This window comes from Aegilops tauschii, chromosome 1 (genome assembly GCF_002575655.3).
Source record: "Aegilops tauschii subsp. strangulata cultivar AL8/78 chromosome 1, Aet v6.0, whole genome shotgun sequence".
In the NCBI taxonomy this organism is placed as follows: domain Eukaryota; kingdom Viridiplantae; phylum Streptophyta; class Magnoliopsida; order Poales; family Poaceae; genus Aegilops; species Aegilops tauschii.
The window spans coordinates 487042041-487061783 of NC_053035.3; the positions used below are offsets into that span (position 1 = coordinate 487042041).

General features: G+C 42.7%; 1 protein-coding gene across 1 annotated transcript; it reads left to right on the top strand.

The window, feature by feature from the left end:
- Nucleotides 1–13711: 13711 nt before the first annotated feature.
- On the top strand, nucleotides 13712–15737 carry LOC109761992 (uncharacterized). Its single transcript, XM_020320804.3, has one exon. The coding sequence runs from the start codon at nucleotides 14291–14293 to the stop codon at nucleotides 15344–15346; it is 1056 nt and encodes a 351-aa protein (XP_020176393.1). The 5' UTR covers nucleotides 13712–14290; the 3' UTR covers nucleotides 15347–15737.
- Nucleotides 15738–19743: the final 4006 nt, after the last annotated feature.

The following is a 19743-nucleotide window of genomic DNA, read 5'->3' on the forward strand; positions in this document are numbered from 1 at the left end:
TCGGCCGACCTGGCACACGGAAAAAGCCGCGGTCACGGTGGTTTCTTCCCTGCGGTAAAACACTCTAGTGCTCGGCGTTTCTACCCTGTGCTGAAACGTCATGGAGTTTCGGCGTTTTCCTGCTGAGAAACGCAAAATTTTACAAATTGTAGGGTCCAAAACGTTGGGACTCATGGCATTTCCCTAATGTCCAGTACAAGTTCAAACTTTGTCGTTATTTATAGCCACATAATGCATAAACCTTAGCGCACATGCACAGCCACGTAATGTTCACAAGCACATAATACACTGCATAACAAATTTCTCTTAGCACACAAAGATAACCAAATCCACGACAAATATCACATCACATGATAATCATGTCCATGATGAATATTACTACATGGTAACCAAGTTCATGATCACAAGTCTAAAATTCACGATAATACAAACTCAAAAGAACCAAACACTAGTAGAAAAAGGGTCAAATGTGAGCCACATTAGTCCCGGTTTGAATATGAGCCGGCACTAAATACATTAGTGTCGGTTCCAACTGCTAGGCGGGAGGAGATCTTTAGTACCGGTTCGGAACGAACCTTTAGTACCGGTTCATGCCACGAACCGGTACTAAAGAGTCAGGGGCCCGGCCAGCCCCTTTAGTACCGGTTTGTGGTATGAACCGGTAGTAAAGAGGTTGTGGCAGGCTGTTTTTAGTCCCACCTCGCTCCACTAGCAGAATTTTTACCACCTTCAATATGTCATTTTTCAAACTATCACAAGCACTTGGTCTTCATTGAACTCTATGTGTACAATTTGTGGTCGCAATATGAGTCTTCACCGGTTTCTAAACCGTTGATGACTCATATTGACAATTCAGATTATACACAAAAAGATCATTGATAATCAATGTATTTTTGATGTATATTTACATGTTTACGCCCTCACATGTATAATCAATGTTTTTTAAACTTATTTGAACTCCAGATTTTTTTGCGTTCAGTATGCAGCATTCAAAGCGACGTCATCAATTTTCAACACGTTCTGACATCATTTGCTGTTTTTCAGTCATTTACCGATTTGTTTAGAGACCTAAATGACCGTGAAATTGAAAATCACTACAAAATGAACTCTGAAAATGTTGAAACTTGGCATGGTATCATCATTTCACCCGCATAGCATGTGCAAAAGAGTAGAGAGGGTCACGGGAAAAACTGGACGCACTTCGTGTATAAACTGGACAATCTCTTTCGGAGTATCAGAGTTTCGGACGAGAACTCATCTGTTACACGGGCACTTTTTTTTTAACTTATTTGAACTCCAGACTTTTTTTGCGTTCAGTATGCAGCATTCAAAGCGACGTCATCAATTTCCAACACGTTCTGACATCATTTGCTGTTATTCAGTCATTTACCGATTTGTTTAGAGAGCTAAATGACCGTGAAATTAAAAATCACTACAAAATGAACTCTGCAAATGTTGAAACTTGGCATGGTATCATCATTTCACCCGCATAGCATGTGCAAAAGAGTAGAGAGGGTCACGGCAAAAACTGGACGCATTTCGTGTACAAACTGGACAATCTCTTTCGGAGTATCAGAGTTTCGGACAAGAACTCATCTGTTACACGGGCACTTCAATGTTTTTTAAACTTATTTGAACTCCAGACTTTTTTTGCGTTCAGTATGCAGCATTCAAAGCGACGTCATCAATTTTCAACATGTTCTGACATCATTTGCTATTTTTCAGTCATTTACCGATTTGTTTAGAGAGTTAAATGACCGTGAAATTGAAAATCACTACAAAATGAACTCTGAAAACGTTGAAACTTGGCATGGTATCATCATTTCACCCGCATAGCATGTGCAAAAGAGTAGAGAGGGTCACGGGAAAAACTGGACGCACTTCGTGTATAAACTGGACAATCTCTTTCGGAGTATCAGAGTTTCGGACGAGAACTCATCTGTTACACGGGCACTTTTTTTTTAACTTATTTGAACTCCAGACTTTTTTTGCGTTCAGTATGCAGCATTCAAAGCGACGTCATCAATTTCCAACACGTTCTGACATCATTTGCTGTTATTCAGTCATTTACCGATTTGTTTAGAGAGCTAAATGACCGTGAAATTAAAAATCACTACAAAATGAACTCTGCAAATGTTGAAACTTGGCATGGTATCATCATTTCACCCGCATAGCATGTGCAAAAGAGTAGAGAGGGTCACGGCAAAAACTGGACGCATTTCGTGTACAAACTGGACAATCTCTTTCGGAGTATCAGAGTTTCGGACAAGAACTCATCTGTTACACGGGCACTTCAATGTTTTTTAAACTTATTTGAACTCCAGACTTTTTTTGCGTTCAGTATGCAGCATTCAAAGCGACGTCATCAATTTTCAACATGTTCTGACATCATTTGCTATTTTTCAGTCATTTACCGATTTGTTTAGAGAGTTAAATGACCGTGAAATTGAAAATCACTACAAAATGAACTCTGAAAACGTTGAAACTTGGCATGGTATCATCATTTCACCCGCATAGCATGTGCAAAAGAGTAGAGAGGGTCACGGCAAAAATTGGACGCACTTCGTGTACAAACTGGACAATCTCTTTCGGAGTATCAGGGTTTCGGACGAGAACTCATGTGTTACACGGGCACTTCATTTTTTTAAACTTATTTGAACTCCAGACTTTTTTTGCGTTCAGTATGCAGCATTCAAAGCGACGTCATCAATTTTCAACACGTTCTGACATCATTTGTTGTTTTTCATTCATTTACCAATTTGTTTAGAGAGCTAAAGCAAAAATATTCACAAAGAAACTAAATACAGCAAAAAAAACTACTCAGAAATAAATAGAAAAAATAAATAAAGCGGAAAAGAAAAAAATATCCAAAAAATTACTCAAAAATAAATAGAAGAAAATAAATAATGCAGAAAAGAAAAAAACTATATAAAAAATTGTTGGGGCGCTGCCCAGTGGGCCTGCCAGACCTCGGGTGTGCAAATTCAGGCCCAGAAGGGCCAGCAGGCTCACAGGGCAGCGCGCCATAGTTAGGCCTAGAAGCCTGCTATATAGAGGAGTTCGAAGGAGTAGCCGCGGCTGGGTTTATAAACCAGTGCGGCTGCCCTTTGCTCGGCAAGGTGGGACTAAACATTGTGCACCGCGGGTGGCAGCGCACACCCATTAGTACCGGTTGGTGGCTCCAACCGGTACTAATGGGTGGTCGTTTCCCGCCGCTTGACCTGGCCAAAATTGGCCTTTAGTACGAGTTGGTGGCTCCAACCGTTACTAAAGGCCCCTCCTATATATATGGCACTTACGAAAAATTCAGTTTCATCGACCACCACTTCTTCTCCAACTTCTTCGCGCGACATCGCCGCCGCCGCCGCGCCGTCGCCCATCGCGCGCCGCCCTCGCCGCCCCCGCCGCCCGTCGTCGCCGTCTCGCGCCGCCGCCCCGTACGTCGCCGTCTCGATCGCGCCGTCGCCCCCGGCCCGCCGCCCGTCGTCGCGCCGTCCCCGTCACGTCGCCGTCTCGCGCCGCCGCCCGTACGCCGCCGCCCCCCGCTCGTACACACACATACACACACACACATTTTTTTTTTACTTATTTTCTGTTTTCTGTTGTTTAATATGTTAGATGAATTACGTAGATAAGAATGTTAGAATGTTAATGTTAAATGAATTAGATAGAAAAGTTGTTAAATATTAATGTTAATTGTTAGATGAATTAGCTAGATATTAATTAGGTATATATGAGACTTGAACTAGTTGAATTAATATAACTAGTTTATTTTTAGTAAGAAAATTAATAGAACTAGTTTATTTTTAGTAAGAAAATTTAGGTATATGAGATTATTTGAACTAGTTGAATTAATATAACTAGTTTATTTTTAGTAAATGCTTAGTTGAACTAGTTGAATTAATAGAACTAGTTTATTTTTAGTAAGAAAATTTAGGTATATGAGATTTGATGATCTAATTAAAATGTTACTATATATAGCTACTTTATATATTTTAGTAAGAAAATTAATAAAACTAGTTTATTTTTAGTAAATTCTTAGTTGAATTAGTTGAATTAATAGAACTAGTTTATTTTTAGTAAGAAAATTTAGGTATCTGAGATTTGATGATCTAATTAAATTATTACTATATAGAACTAGCTACTTTATTTTAGTAAGAAAATTAATAAAACAAGTTTATTTTTAGTAAATGCTTAGTTGAATTAGTTGAATTAATAGAACTAGTAAGTGTTTAATGTTTCACCTATATGAACATAGGAAATGTCGTCTGACGACGAAAAAGATTTCATTATGTGTGAATACTGTGAAGACCAGCGTGGCCTGTGCGACAGAAATTTCCTTGTTGATGATAGGCGCTTCAGCATCAAGCTGGATGAGACCTTCGAAGTGGATACAGTAAGTCACAACGACAAGTCTTTTTTCGTAATTAAGCATGACTTATATATGCTTCATTTGTTTCAACTTATAATTTTAAATTTTCATTATTCTACTAGCGCATCCCCTGCCATGCAAGATTTTTTGTCTTGGATAAGATAGGTTTCAGTGCTATGGAAACTATAGAGGTAAAGAGAGTTTACCTGAAGACCGAGCATGGTTATACTTTCAATGTCAAATTATACAATGCAGACACATACACCTATTTTGAATGCAAAACTTGGCAAGCACTATGCAAGGCTTATGCATTTGAGCCTGATATGGTTATCACCTTTGATATTCGTCCGGAAGATGATATTGAAGTAATAGAGACATCTGGGTCGATGTGCAGACGCCTCCAGTTCTACCATTATGTGAGTTTCTCAACCATATATATATTTATGTCTTTGATATTATTTATTCAAAAATAGTTGACAACTAATTTCTATTGACAACATATTTCCATTGAAGCAAACATGTCCGACGCTTAGTAGACAGGACCTACTACTATCCCGGAGCTGAACTAAATTGCGAGGAGATAAGTCATTATGTTTCATGGCTTGAAGGTCTTCATACTGTCAAGACAAATTTTCTTCCTGCACTTAGAAATGTTAGTACTCAAAACGTGCGACCAATAGTGATCGTATTGAACTACAGTCACATCTATTTAGGAAAGATGGTAAGATTTTTACTATTTGTCCTCAGTGCATCTTTTGCATACATTATTTTTGAAGCTAAACTTTCATTGCTAAGTATATTAATTACTATACGATGTTTTTCAACAGGGATTCCCGATGACAGTTGTGCCTCAGTGGATTGAGACTAAAGGTCGCACGTCAATGGTTAGCTTACGGCCAAGATATCCTACATTGCACATGAGTGCATTCAGGATTTCTAAAAACGATGAATGCTTAATAGTGAAAGATTGGAGCAAAATTGTTAACGATCCCAGAGAAGTACTAGGGGGAAGCAATCAGAAGCGCAGCCCACGATTAGGAGACAGGTTCATCTGCATGCTCCAGTATGATGAATCAGGAGAGCTATACATGTTCTATGCTATTTTACCCGAGAGAGAGCAGCAGGAGTGATTGAGCTAGTTCATGCTCTTAGTACTTGTCCTCTCATGTCCGTGTTCTTCGTCCTGAACTTAATCTCAAAGAGTGATTTGCTTTTGTGATGTTATGAACGCTTATAATATCATGACCATGTTGAACTCGATGATATCTTTGCTTCTGGTACAAGTGAATGTTTCTTCTTTAAGCTAGTGTTGGTGGTGATTAGATAGCGGTAATGACTATGATGATTAATTAAATAGTGGTAATGACGACTATGATGATTTTTAGCTAGCTAGTATACTGTTGTTGATGATATGATGCAAGAGTTTTTATATTAATATGATGATGATGAGTTATTATATCATTTATGAAAGAAACCGCAGATTATTTTCAGCTGGATGGATCCTAGCTAAGTGATCAAGTATATGCCATATCCATATTATACTTGATCACTTAATTAGGTGATCAAGTATAATATGGATATGGCATATACTTGATCACTTAGCTAGGATCCACATGCATCCAGTCGAAACTAATCTGCGGTACTTTCACCTAATGATTTAACAACTCATTATAATGTAAAACAATCACTAAATTAAATTGAAAACACAAAACTAAAGGAAAAATAAAAAATAAAACCAAAACACCCCCAAACATTTAGTACCGGTTGGTGTTACCAACCGGTACTAATGTCCTACACGCACCCGGGCCTGGCTCGTGCCACGTGGTGGCATGTTAGCGCCGGTTCGTGCCGAACCGGTACTAAAGGGGGGGACCTTTAGTCCCCACCCTTTAGTGCTGGTTACGGAACCGGCACTAAAGGCCTTTACGAACCGGGACTAAAGCCCGGTTCTGCACTAGTGAAAGTTTAGCACAACACTAGTAAAGTCCATCATGACGATTTCACTTCCATCTTTTCTTTCCAGGAGGTACAACATTGCGCCCCTCAGGACATCTCCAGCGCCAACCCTCAAACCGCTCGCAAGCGTCCAGACCGCACGGTCCGGACGTGTTGTGCCATCCAACACGGTTCTACATCGGTTCGTAGGGCGGTCCGGACACACTTTCTCCCGCAAAACGGAGACAAATGCGTTTGTGTGTGTGTGTGGGGGGGGGGCTTTGCGGGCGTTCGGATAGCACCCACGCCCCGCTTCTGACCACCCTGAACCACCCAAAACCCTCCTCCCTCGCCCGCTCGCATTCTCGCCCGGCGCTAGCTGCCCACAATCATGTTGCTGTACAGCGGTCACTCCACATAGCCGACCTAGAGCGGACGCGACCTCTCACTGACTCCGCCACTGAAGCGGCGTGACGGCCGAGGGCGCCGCCCGCTACACGTCCGGCTGAACACGACTCCTCGCCGCATTCAAACGTTTTCATTAAACCCGCGTGTGTGCCGAGAAACCTACTTCGACCACACGTCGGTTCACTAGCGGGTCGGCATTAACTACAACACCGGGTTCCTCTCACCAGCCGGCTATTTAAAGGAGGCCAGGTGTCAGGCAAGAATCGTGATATGTCTCCAACGTATCTATAATTTTTGCTTGTTCCATGTTGTTATATTATCATTCTTGGATGTTTTACAATCATGTTATAGCAACTTTATATCATTTTTTGGGACTAACCTATTGACATAGTGCCCAGTGTCAGTTGTTGATTTTTGCTTGTTTTTTACTTTGCAGAAAATCAATACCAAGCGCAGTGAAACTTTTTGGAGAATTTTTCTGGACCAGAAGACACCTGTTGGGCCAAAGAAGTACTAGAGGGGGGCTCCGAGGGGAGCACAACCCACCTGGGCGCGCCTGGGGGCCCAGGCACGCCCTAGTGGGTTGTGCCCACCTCGGCCGCCTCCCGCACCGCCTCTTTGCTCTATAAATACCCCGAAAATCCAAAAACCCTAGGGGAGTCGACGAAACACAATTTCAGCCGCCGCAAGTTCTAGAACCACGAGATCCAATCTAGACACCATCACGAAGGGGTTCATCATCCTCATTGGTGCCTCTCCGATGATGTGTGAGTAGTTCATTGTAGACCTACGGGTCCGTAGGCAGTACCTAGATGACTTCCTCTCTCTCTCTCTCTTTCTCTTGATTCTCAATACAATGGTCTCTTGGAGATCTATTTGATGTAACTCTTTTTGCGATGTGTTTGTTAGGATCCCATGAACTTTGAGTTTATGATCATATCTATTTTATCCATGAAATTTATTTGAGTTTTGATCTCTTATATGAATGATTGCTTATAGCCTCGTATTTATCTTCGAATCTTTGGTTTGTTAGGCCAACTAGATCGATTTTCTTGCCATGGGAAGAGGTGTTTTGTGATGGGTTTGATATTACGGTGCCCAATCCCAGTGACAGAAGGGGACATGACATGTATGTATCGTTGCTATTAAGGATAACTAGATGGGGCCTATTCCTACATCAATAGATCTTGTCTACATTATGTCATCGTTCTTATTGCATTACTCTGTTTTCCCACAAACTTAATACACTAGCACTACTGCAGGATGCTTCTAACGCGACACTACGATCAGAGACTCTTTGACGAAATTGTGTGTGATGCATTAATCGCAAACGGTGATGTATAAAAACCGTCAAAAAAGATGCAAAATATTTGCGATGAATGATACATCAAACACGGTTCAGATTTTAGTTGCGTGTGCCATGCGGGGCATACGGTTGATCCATACGAACTGTTTGGATGAGACAGAACAACAGAAACGGACATCCATATCAAGGTGTGTGCGATATACAGCATACAGTTCGCTCCGATAAACCGTTTGCGATGATCGAGGTGAACAGAAACGATTCAGCGTAACAAGATGTGTGTGATACCCGGCAAACAGGTCGGTAATCAGAATTGTGCGCGATCATTATAGACAGCCCATACGGTATTTTTTGTGAATTATGTGCTTGTCAGGGCACACAATTCAACAAACCAACCTGTGGGCGATAATGTAGAAGATCTTTGTCGAATACGTATTACTAACCGTCTGCGATGAGATTGACAGGATAAACAGAGATAACAAATTAATATGAGCGAACGGAAACAAAGATATATAGTAACATCCATGGAGATGGCATGGTAAGATTTTTTACTATTACCAAATCCGTGCATCTTTTGCATATATTCTTCTAAAGCTAAACTACATTGCTAACTACGATGTTATTATTATTTTTCAACAGAAAATCCCGAAGGATTGTGTGCCTGATCTCATGTTTCCGAAAGGTCGCCTTGATGTTATGACCTTACGGCCAAGTCATCCTAGGCTTCACTGTTGTTCATACCGGATTTTTAAAACCGATGAAGACATGACAATCAAAGATTGAAAAAAAAATGTACGGACAATCGTAGGGAGCTACCTGGAAGCAACATTGTGCGAAGCGCAAGAATTAGAGGCAGGATAATCCCCATTATCCGTAATGAAGAGTCAAGGTCTATCCTGTTTTATGCTATTTTACCTTAGAGAGGGTAGTAGGTCCTATGAGAGAGGAGTAGGTCGTAGGTACAATGTGTTATCATGTGCTACAATGTATTAGAGTTAATGATGAGGAGTTGTCATTACGACTAGTGACCAAGTTGTTATATGATGTCTCATGAACTAAAATGATGACCAAGTTATTATGATGATGCATGATGCTAAGTTGTTATATGAGCATGATGAGTTATTATATATATATATATATATATATATATATATATATATATATATATATATATATATATATATATATATATCAGTGGGTGATTAGTAGTACTTTCAATGTGCACCACATGTTGCCTCCACTTGAATCTAATCCATGTTCATTTCACCCACTGCTATATATAATAACTAATCATGGTCATAAAATCATATGAAAGTACTGTATATAAAACCTATACAAATACAGCGACAATAAGCTGCATTTTAAAAAATATAGGAAAATCGGCGCTACTGCTAACTAGGATAGCAGTAGCGCTGGAAAACCGGCGCTACTACTACCAGTTAGCAGTAGCGCCTTACTGGTAGCGCTTGTACAAGCGCTACTGATAGCTATAAAACAAGCGCTACTACTAGGGTTTTCCTTAGTAGTGAGCAGTAACGGTAATAGTGATAGCAATGATTTTGTAGCAAGTGTAATAGTAGCAACAACAATAGTAACTTAGTAAGAACAGTATATGGAAAATTCGTAGGCATTGGATCGGTGATTTCGTTGGATGATATTCATCATATAACAGTCATAACTGATACGTCTCTAACGTATCTATAATTTTTTATTGTTCCATGCTATTATATTATGTGTTTTGGATGTTTATGGGCTTTATTGAACACTTTTATATTACTTTTGGGACTAACCTATTGACCCAGAGCCCAGTGCCAGTTCCTGTTTTTTCCCTTGTTTCAGTGTTTCGAAGAAAAGGAATATCAAACGGAGTCGAAACAGAATGAAACCTTCTGGAGAAGTTATTTTTGGAAGGAAACCTACCCGATAGACTTGGAGTGCACGTTAGGAAAGAAACGAGGGAGCCACGAGGTAGGGGGCGCGCCCACCCCCCTAGGGCGCTTCCTCCACCCTCGTGGGCCCCTCGTGGCTACCCTGACGTACTTCTTCCTCCTATATATACCCATATACCCTAAAACGATCGGGGAACACAATAGATCAGGAGTTCCGCCGCCGCAAGCCTCTGTAGCCACCAAAAGTCAATCGGGACCCTGTTCCGGCACCCTGCCGGAGGGGGGGGGGAACCCTCACCGGTTGCCATCTTCATCATCCCGACGCTCTCCATGACGAGGAGGGAGTAGTTCACCCTCGGGGCTGAGGGTATGTACCAGTAGCTATGTGTTTGATCTCTCTCTCTCTCTCGTATTCTTGAGGTGATACGATCTTGATGTATCGCGAGCTTTGCTATTATAGTTGGATCTTATGTTGCTTCTCCCCCTCTACTCTCTTGTAATGGATTGAGTTTTCCCTTTGAAGTTATCTTATCGGATTGAGTCTTTAAGGATTTGAGAACACCTGATGTATGTCTTGCCGTGCTTATCTGTGGTGACAATGGGATATCACGTGATTCACTTGATGTATGTTTTGGTGATCAACTTGCGGGTTCCGCCCATGAACCTATGCATAGGGGTTGGCACACGTTTTCGTCTTGATTCTCCGGTAGAAACTTTGGGGCACTCTTTGAGGTTCTATGTGTTGGTTGAATAGATGAATCTGAGATTGTGTGATGCATATCGTATTATCATACCCATGGATACTTGAGGTGACATTGGAGTATCTAGGTGACATTAGAGTTTTGGTTGATTTGTGTCTTAAGATGTTATTCTAGTACGAACTCTAGGGCTGTTTGTGACACTTATAGGAATAGCCCAACGGATTGATTGGAAAGAATAACTTTGAGGTGGTTTCGTACCCTACTATAATCTCTTCGTTTGTTCTCCGCTATTAGTGACTTTGGAGTGACTCTTTGTTGCATGTTGATGGATAGTTATATGATCCAACTATGTTATTATTGTTGAGAGAACTTGCACTAGTGAAAGTATGAACCCTAGGCCTTGGTTCCTAGCATTGCAATACCGTTTGTGCTCACTTTTATCATTAGTTACCTTGCTGTTTTTATATTTTCAGATTACAAAAACCTATATCTACCATCCATATTGCACTTGTATACCATCTCTTCGCCGAACTAGTGCACCTATACAATTTCCCATTGTATTGGGTGTGTTGGGGACACAAGAGACTCTTTGTTATTTGGTTGCAGGGTTGCTTGAGAGAGACCATCTTCATCCTACGCCTCCTACGGATTGATAAACCTTAGGTCATCCACTTGAGGGAAATTTGCTACCGTCCTACAAACCTCTGCACTTGGAGGCCCAACAACGTCTACAAGAAGAAGGTTGCGTAGTAGACATCAATAACCTAGGGCGATACAAAACTAGCTCCAGTTCATAAATATAATGTAGGCATGTATTTCGTAAATAGTCATACGTGCTTATGGAAAGAATTTGCATGACTTTTTTGTCCTACCCTCCCGTGGTAGCGGGGTCCAGTGGCGGAGCTACGTTGGGGCCATCCCGTGCTGTGGCCCACCCATCATTTGAAAATTTATACACAATACATATATCCATGAGGCCTTAGAACACATGCCCACTGGCTATTTTCTTCCCTTTCGACCGCCCAGGACTGGGCTTCAAGCTCTGCCACTGGCGTGATCCATAAGGAAACTAAGGGATATTAAGGCCTCCTTTTAATGGAGAACTGGAAGAAAGCATTAACACATAGTTAATACATGAACTCCTCAAACTATGGTCATCACTGGAAAGTATCCCGACTATTGTCAACCCGGGGTTTACGGATCATAACATGTAATAGGTGAATATGACCTGCAAGATCAGATCTAGAACATAGATATAATGGTGAAAACATAAACGGTTCAGATATGAAATCATGCCACTCGGGCCCTAGTGACAAGCATTAAGCATGGCAAAGTCATAACAATATCAATCTCAGAACATAGTGGATACTAGGGATCAAGCCCTAACAAAACTAACTCGATTATATGATGAATCTCATCCAACTCCTCACAGACCAGCAAGCCTATGAAAGAATTACTCACTCCCGGTGGGGAGCGTCATGGAATTGGCGATGGAGCAGGGTCGATAATGACAAAGACCGAAGATACCCCTCTCCGGAGCCCCAAACGGGCTTCAGATCTGGCCTCCCGATGAAGAACAGGAGGTGGCGGCGGGTCCGTATCGTGAAACGCGATGAAACTTTCTCCCTAGTTTTTTCTCCAAAAATAGGATTTTATGGAGTCAGAATTAGGGTCTGCGGGGCCACCAGGTGGGCACAACCCACCTGGGTGCGCCCTGGTGGGTTGTGCTCACCCAGGGGCCCCCTTTGCTGGTTCTTGGTTCCAGTATTTTTTATATATTCTGAAATAATTCTCTAAAAAGTTTAGTTTCATTCCGAGAACTTCTATTTCTGCACAAAAACAACACCATGGTAGTTCTGCTGAAAACAACGTCAGTCCGGATTAGTTTCATTCAAATCATGTAAATTAGAGTCCAAAACAAGAGCAAAAGCGTTAGGAAAGTAGATACGACGGAGACATTATCATCCCCTGATTCCCCATGATAGATCCAGCTCGTATAGGTCCTGGGCATGCTAGTGACATTTACTTGACACCTCGTATAAACCAATTCACACTAGCCATGTATGAGTAATCCATCCACGGTCCATTGCCTGCACAACATGAAAATTGAATAGAATGCACCTGAAGTTTGCTACGATGATTTTTAGTAAACAGATCTCATCTGAAATTGCCCCTGGTTCACACTATCGTAGTCGCGCGTGACTTCTCCCTTCAACAGGGCGCGTGGCCTCACCATACCGTCGCAGCCACGTTCACCTCGCCGGGAGGGCGTGGTATGTAAGGAGGGCCCTACGCCGACATTCCCAATTCCCTTTGTTAGGAGGGAACTGGACGATCCCAATTTCAAGTTCCCGCTATTATGGAAAGAAATCCCGCTAAATCGGTTAGCCGAAAAACAATTAATTGTTATTTTTCTATTTACAAGAAAGGACCCAGCTGCTAGACACAGAATAGCACACGTCAAGAGAGACGAGGAGAAGGCTGCGACCGTGGGGCAAGGATCCGTGTAGTTGTAGTATTTGTAAAAAAATTGATTTGTATTTTCTTTATCCTTTTGTAATTCTATAGCATGGCTTGCACTCTTTTACTTCTCAAGGTTTTAATGAAACAGAAGCTAATAAAACTCTATATTTATCCCACGTAATATTTTACCACTTTTTAAATTTGCTGTATTTTTTTGGCTTTTTCGAGGATTTTTTAGGGGTAGTTTTTCTGGCTTTTTCCCATCTTTTAGAGGGTTTTTCTTGGGGCAGTTTTTCTGGATTTTTCCATTTTTTCGAGGTTTTTTTTTGGCTTTTTCCATGTTTTTCGAGGTATTTTGCGCAAACAGAGAAGGGCGCGCCTGGCGGCCAGCATGCCTGTGGTGCCGTTGTGCCGGCCCGCATAGCACCTGGGCCGTGCCTGGGCTGGACGGGCGTGCCCGTTCTGCCAGCTTTGGACGTTTCTCAAAAAAAAGAAGGCCATTTTGCTCAAAGAAAAACAAGGCCAGCTTTGGCCTGATATACTACTACTAGAAAGCTATGTAGTTCTAAAAAATCTTGTCAAAAAAAAAGGTAGTTCTAAAAAAAAGAAAAAAAACCTAGGTTTCCTAAACAAAGAGAATCTGCGCCGCTCCAGACGCGGTGTCTTCCTCATTCCACAAGATCTCCTCACACCACCCGCCTCCGTCCCCCTTCCTCGACGGTGGCCGGCGCCCCCTATTAGCGCCGCCTCCCTCGCCCCGCTACATCGACCTCACGGCGTTTGCTGCCGCGAGGAACGGAGGATTTGGCCGCCGAGGAATTCGACAAGGAGCCCCTCTACAGCGAGCCCACGGCGGTTGCAGCCGGGAAAGCGTACGCGAGGAAGGGAGGAGTTTGCCGCCGGCGGAGGACCGAAACGGCGCGATTTCCGGCGTTGATTCTCCCGTCCAACGGCGTGAATCCATCTTCATTTCAGATTTTCAGAGCCGGAGAGCAACTGTACCAGCCACCAGCCACCACGAGTCCAGGATTCAGGAATCCGAGACCAGGCGAGAGTCCAAGGGGAAAGTACCCTTTTTTATTCTTCTTTCGATTCGATTCGGATTGAGGAGCTGGAACCGTCCTTGGACAACCCCATTAAAGTCCAACAAGGGGCTCGGGCAACCAGCTCCGCCGGTCCGGACGGAGAAATTTGCCGGCAGGACAGAGATCGGTGGAGGATGGCCGCCGGCAACCAGCGGAAGTGCCTCTTTGTGGTGATGAAGGATAAAAGGCCTGATTATTTTGTGTACAGCATCAACATCGAGCATATGTTCCAGTCCGGCGCCTCCAGAGGGGCTGCGGCAGAGATCCGCAGCCTCCCCAGCCCCATGGGGCAGATCCCCAAGCCCCTCGCCAACCCCGAGCGCATCGACTTCGCCCTCGCCGGCGACGGCGCCACTTTGGTGGGCGTCAGCAACCTCAAGCGCACCGTCTTGTACGACACGAGGTCAGGAGCCACGTCAACGGGGCCGGAGCTCCAGCACGACAAGACCGGCGGCACCTTCGTCATCCCGCTGGGGCGCAGGCTCTACGCGCTCAAATGCCGTCTCAACAGGTCTGACCAAGGGAAGCCCTCCGGCGAGGACTGCGCCCTCCTCATCCAGGACGCCGGCGGCACCCGCCTCAGGCTAGACTGCTCCTCTAGCTCATGGCGCACCCTCCCGGAGCCACCGCCCGACTTCCGCCGCCTCAACGGCTTCCAGATAAAATGCCAGCTCACCGCCTACTTCACCGCCGGCGCGCGCATCTGGGTCTCGGCGGAGGAGAGGGGCACCTACTCTTTCCACACCGTCCGCCGCGAGTGGCGCAAGGAGGGCGACTGGCAGCTGCCCTTCCACCACCGCGCCGTGCTCGTCCCTGAGCTCCACAACCTCTGCTTCGGCCTCTGCTCCAAGGACCGCTGCCTCGTGGCCGTCGACGTCCAGCAATCCCCGCCGGTCGTCCGGTACAAGTGGGAGGACACATTCCCCAGCTGGGCCCGTGAGAACGGCAACGTCTGCGGCCTCATGCCGGAAGGCAGCCTGGTCTACCTCGGGGACGGCAGGTTCTGCATTACTTGGACTGTCTTGATGATTGACAGGGTCGATGGCCGCCCGCACTACTTCATCCACTTGATGGCCGTGCAACTCATCAAGACTTCTACCGGCTCCGGCAAGAAGCAGCTGAGGATGGTCAAGCGCGGAGTTTGCTGCTACGAAATGCCAAGCCATGGCCTCATGGCTCATGTTTTTTAACCGCACTTATATCCTTGCACGAGGAACTGACTGCTTACTGGAGGTCGCTCAGCAAATCCTTGATGAAGCAGCTGCGGATGTTCAAGAGGGGATGAGTTCAGGCTCAGACTATTAATGGTGTTGTAGTACGTGTGATATACCAACCATGGACTCTGAATGTTCAATCTTCCCTCAAACTTGAGAGGTTGTTAGTTTCCAAACTTTCAATTTTTTGTATACTGTTGTTGCCTTGTTGGGCAGTGAAATCTCGTCTGTTTAAGGTAGGTTCATTGGTCAGTTATTAGGTTTTAGTTCTTTTTTTGGGCTTATTAGGTTATCTGAGATATATTCAGTGAAATATGGTATCACACGAAAATCATTGGCAGCTTATTCATATGCAGTGTTCAGCTAATGCATAGACTCTTTGGGTTATTTCAAGAATCTAATTCCTGAACACTGAAGTCGATAGGAATTTCTATATATATATATATTTATAAAACGAAAAACATATATCAGAAACCATACAATGTCCAATCACAAAAGACTTGTGAACAGAGGAAATGTCGATAAAGTTTTCGTCTCCAGACTTCTCCTTCATTAATAAATATCAAATTCTTGCATGGTCTTTATGTGTTGGCACTCTCTTTTTATGAGGTTTTTCTGAAGAAAGTGTTGCGGATCTTTGATTGAGAAATATCTTCATATCAATTGTTGATTCTCTCCTGCCCCCTCGAGGGTCAAATTCTTGGGATGGCTGCTCACTATGGCTCGCATCAACACAAGGGATGTCCTGCTCCGCAAAACTATCCTCGCTGGGTGTCCCTGCTGTCCTGCTATCCTGGAAACGGCTGACCACCTCATGCTTAAAAATGTTGATTCTTAAGCAATGTCAGTCTTGGCTGCTGAAGTTCATTAGATGATATTTAGGCCCCCTTTGTTTAGTCTATAGATTCTTGAGAATTCCTCTTGGAGTATGATGTTTATATTATACGTATATGGCGGTTAAGCGCATATTAGCTGTGTTTGTCTGAGTTAGACTGAAATGGCATGAATGTACAGTAATTAAGCTTAAATTAACTGATTTTAACTTGAAAGATTGGAAGCTCTGCCACAGTCTGGTTTCCTCTGAATTTTCTGCATTTTACTTCTGCCCTGTACGTCGAAAGCACAGTTTCAAAAAAAAAAACAAAACAAGAAATCTAACGACCAAACGTTTGGTATTTGCGTACAGATCCGAACGAGGCGATCTCCGTGCGAGTGCGATGGGGGCATCGAGCGCCCGCTGCTACACATCGCGGGCGACAGTTTCCTCTTTTTTTCGGCGATTACTTAGTCTGCGCATGTAATTTTGTTTCCTTTTTCTATTCAATTTCTCAGTTTCCTTTTTTTCCAGCCGTTCGCATATGTTTCCCTTTTCCAAAAAAAGTGTAGAAACTGAGATTCAAACCAGCAACCTATAGCAAAGTTTACGACTCAATAACCAACTGGGCTATCACGGTTTTGCAACTAATTTTTGTTCAGTTTCTTTTTTGTACCTTTTGATCTCCGGCCAGAAGAGCAAAAAACAATCTCGCATGTGTGCATGGTGCATAGTATTCGAACCTGAATTTCTAGCCAACTAAGTAGCTTATGTGTACATTTTATATGAACACTATCCTTTTTAATACAAAAAAATACAAAAATATTACTAGTATCAAGAAATCTAATTTTCAAACCCTAGTAATTTACATGCAGCGGAGCTGATAACCTTTGTACGAACACCTCGGTAACTTTTGACGTAGAAAGGGAGAGGGTTGTTGAAAACATACTACTGATAACTTCTGTGTAACCACATGATAATTTGCACACATGGAGCTAATAACTTACGTACAAACACCGCGATAACTTTTTATTCAGAGGGAAAAAAGTTGTTGAAAACATACCTGGTAACTTTTGTGCAAATAACATGGTAATATACACATCGATAACTTACTCAGTCAAAGTGTAATAATTTTTTGACCCGGAGGGAAGTTGTTGACTAAAAGAAGAAGTAATCGTCTGAAGTGGGACTCGAACCCACGACCCGACGATGTAGCAATAGTGTACTAACCAACACACCCTGCCTTGATTGTTGATCAATAAGTAGAAATATGAAAGTTAACCTTTTTTCACTTTCATATGAGCCAAAAAAACATTTTTCTTCTTGTGTTTTTTTGGATTTCTCAAGTTGTCTTGTAGTCTCCCATATACCAACGGGCTGTATACCTTGCCCATGTAGCCTCGTTGTAAATATCATGGCGACTTCACATGAGGGATTTTTTTGGGTTGAAACATAAAATATCATGGCAACTTCACATGAGGGATTTTTTTGGGTTGAAACATACCCCGGTAACTTCTGTGCAAATGGCACGGTAATTTGTGTAACGGGACCCGATAACTTATGTATAAATGTCATGGTAATTTCGACCAGGGGTGAAAAAATTATTGAAACATCTCCTCGGTAATTTATGCGTAAACAACATGGTAATTTCTGCATGGCAACCCTGATAACCTAGGCACAAGCACCATGACAACTTTGACTTGAAGGAAAAAAGTTATCAAAAATGTACCCCGGTAACTTTTTGTACAAACATCATGGTAATAACGCATCATATACATGATAACTTAGGTACAAACACCATGATAACTTGGACCCTGAGGAAAATTTGTTGGAAAATATAACCTCGATAACGTTTGTGTGAATATCATGGTAATAGAAGCACTGCATACCTGATACTTAGGTAAACCGCGAGGGGAGGGGGTTGTTGAAAAACATATTCCCGGTACTTTGTGTGCAAATAACACGGTATTATACACACAATAAAGTTGATAACCCACTACAAACCACACGGCAACTTTTGACCCCAGGATGAAAGTTTGTTGAAAACATACCCTGGTAACTTGTGTGTAAATAACATGGTAATATACATACAACAGAGCTGATAACTTACTTAATCTAGGCGTGGTAACTTTTTGACCAGGGAGAAATGTTGTTAAATAATACCTCCCAATAACTCATGTGTATACAACATGATAATACACACACATGAGAGTTGATAACTCATATACAAATATCGCTGTAATTTTGCCCGAGAGAATTAAAATTGTTGAAAAGCATACCCGATAACTTTTGTGCAACATGGTAATATACACAACAAAGTTGATAACTCACTGCAAACATCATAATCACTTTTTTACTCTGGGATAAAAGTTTGTTGAAAACATACCCCGGAAACTTTTGTGTAAATGACACGGTAACGTATGTATGACAGACATGATAACTTACGTAGCCCAGATGTGGTAACTTTTGGTCCGAATAGAAGTCATCAGAACATATCAACATGGGATGTAGTTTCGAAGATCTCGTCGAGACGATTTTTTTTCGTGAAAACGGTTTTTCGGTCGGGTCAACGGTTTGAGCTACAAAACTTTGAAGTTTGAAAAAGGAAAGAATAGGATGACATCAGCTTTTCGTCATTTAGTGCATATATGCTTGTAATTAGAGGGAGGAGTGCACCTGAAAGAAAAATTAGTCATTTTAATGCATGCATGTATATAATTAGAGTGAAGTAAGGGTTGTTCTTGCCTATTGCTAAAATCCGAACATTTGGTAGTTATAAAAGTCCAAAAAAACTGTTTATTACATCAGACAGTAACACAATGCTTATTGGTCACACCAGCCGTTTGTACCCACTTACACTCCGCCCCCTGTCGACGACCTCCATTGCGGACACCATGCCCGGCAGGTGTTCGGTCAAATGCCATTGAGCTTATTTTCAAATGTTATGTCATTTTTAGAGTACGAAGGATAGCGAGCTACTCGACCATGGAGGATGAGTTGTTGTATGATGCGTGGCAGGAGCAGAGAGGAGCCCTTCTGGGAGCAAGTGCATGAAAACTTTCATGCACGAAAGCACGTTGCGCCCTATGACATCTACATCATTCAACCACGTAAAGTGTGGTCGTTTTCGTATTGCTGGAGCGCTATCCAGATCAGCATCATCAATTTTTGCAACTTGGTTAGTCAGCTCGAAGCAAGGTGGCCATTGCACGCGGACATGTACGAGATCGTAAGTTTTACTTCCTCTTGCTCAACTTTTTGATTGATTCATTCACTCAATGTTAGTTTACGCGTTATATGTAGCCCCCGCGCGCCGCCGTTGTGTACCACAGGACAGAGGGATGGCCATTTACATGTACACACTTCTGGATGAAGCTGAAGGGGGAGTTTATGTGGAATGACATGATCCGTTCAAGTAAAACTTGCTGGAGATCCGGGATTTAGTCGAATTTGAGACATTGTTGTACTAGACTTAATTTGTATCCTAAATATGGATGATTTGTGCTATTTTCTATCCAAACTTTGATGAATATCGGTCAGTTTGCATAAATTTCGTCCG

What these genes read in the sequence shown, in the direction of transcription:
- LOC109761992 (XM_020320804.3), top strand. Translation starts at nt 14,291, where the DNA reads ATGGCCGCCGGCAACCAGCGGAAGTGCCTCTTTGTGGTGATGAAGGAT.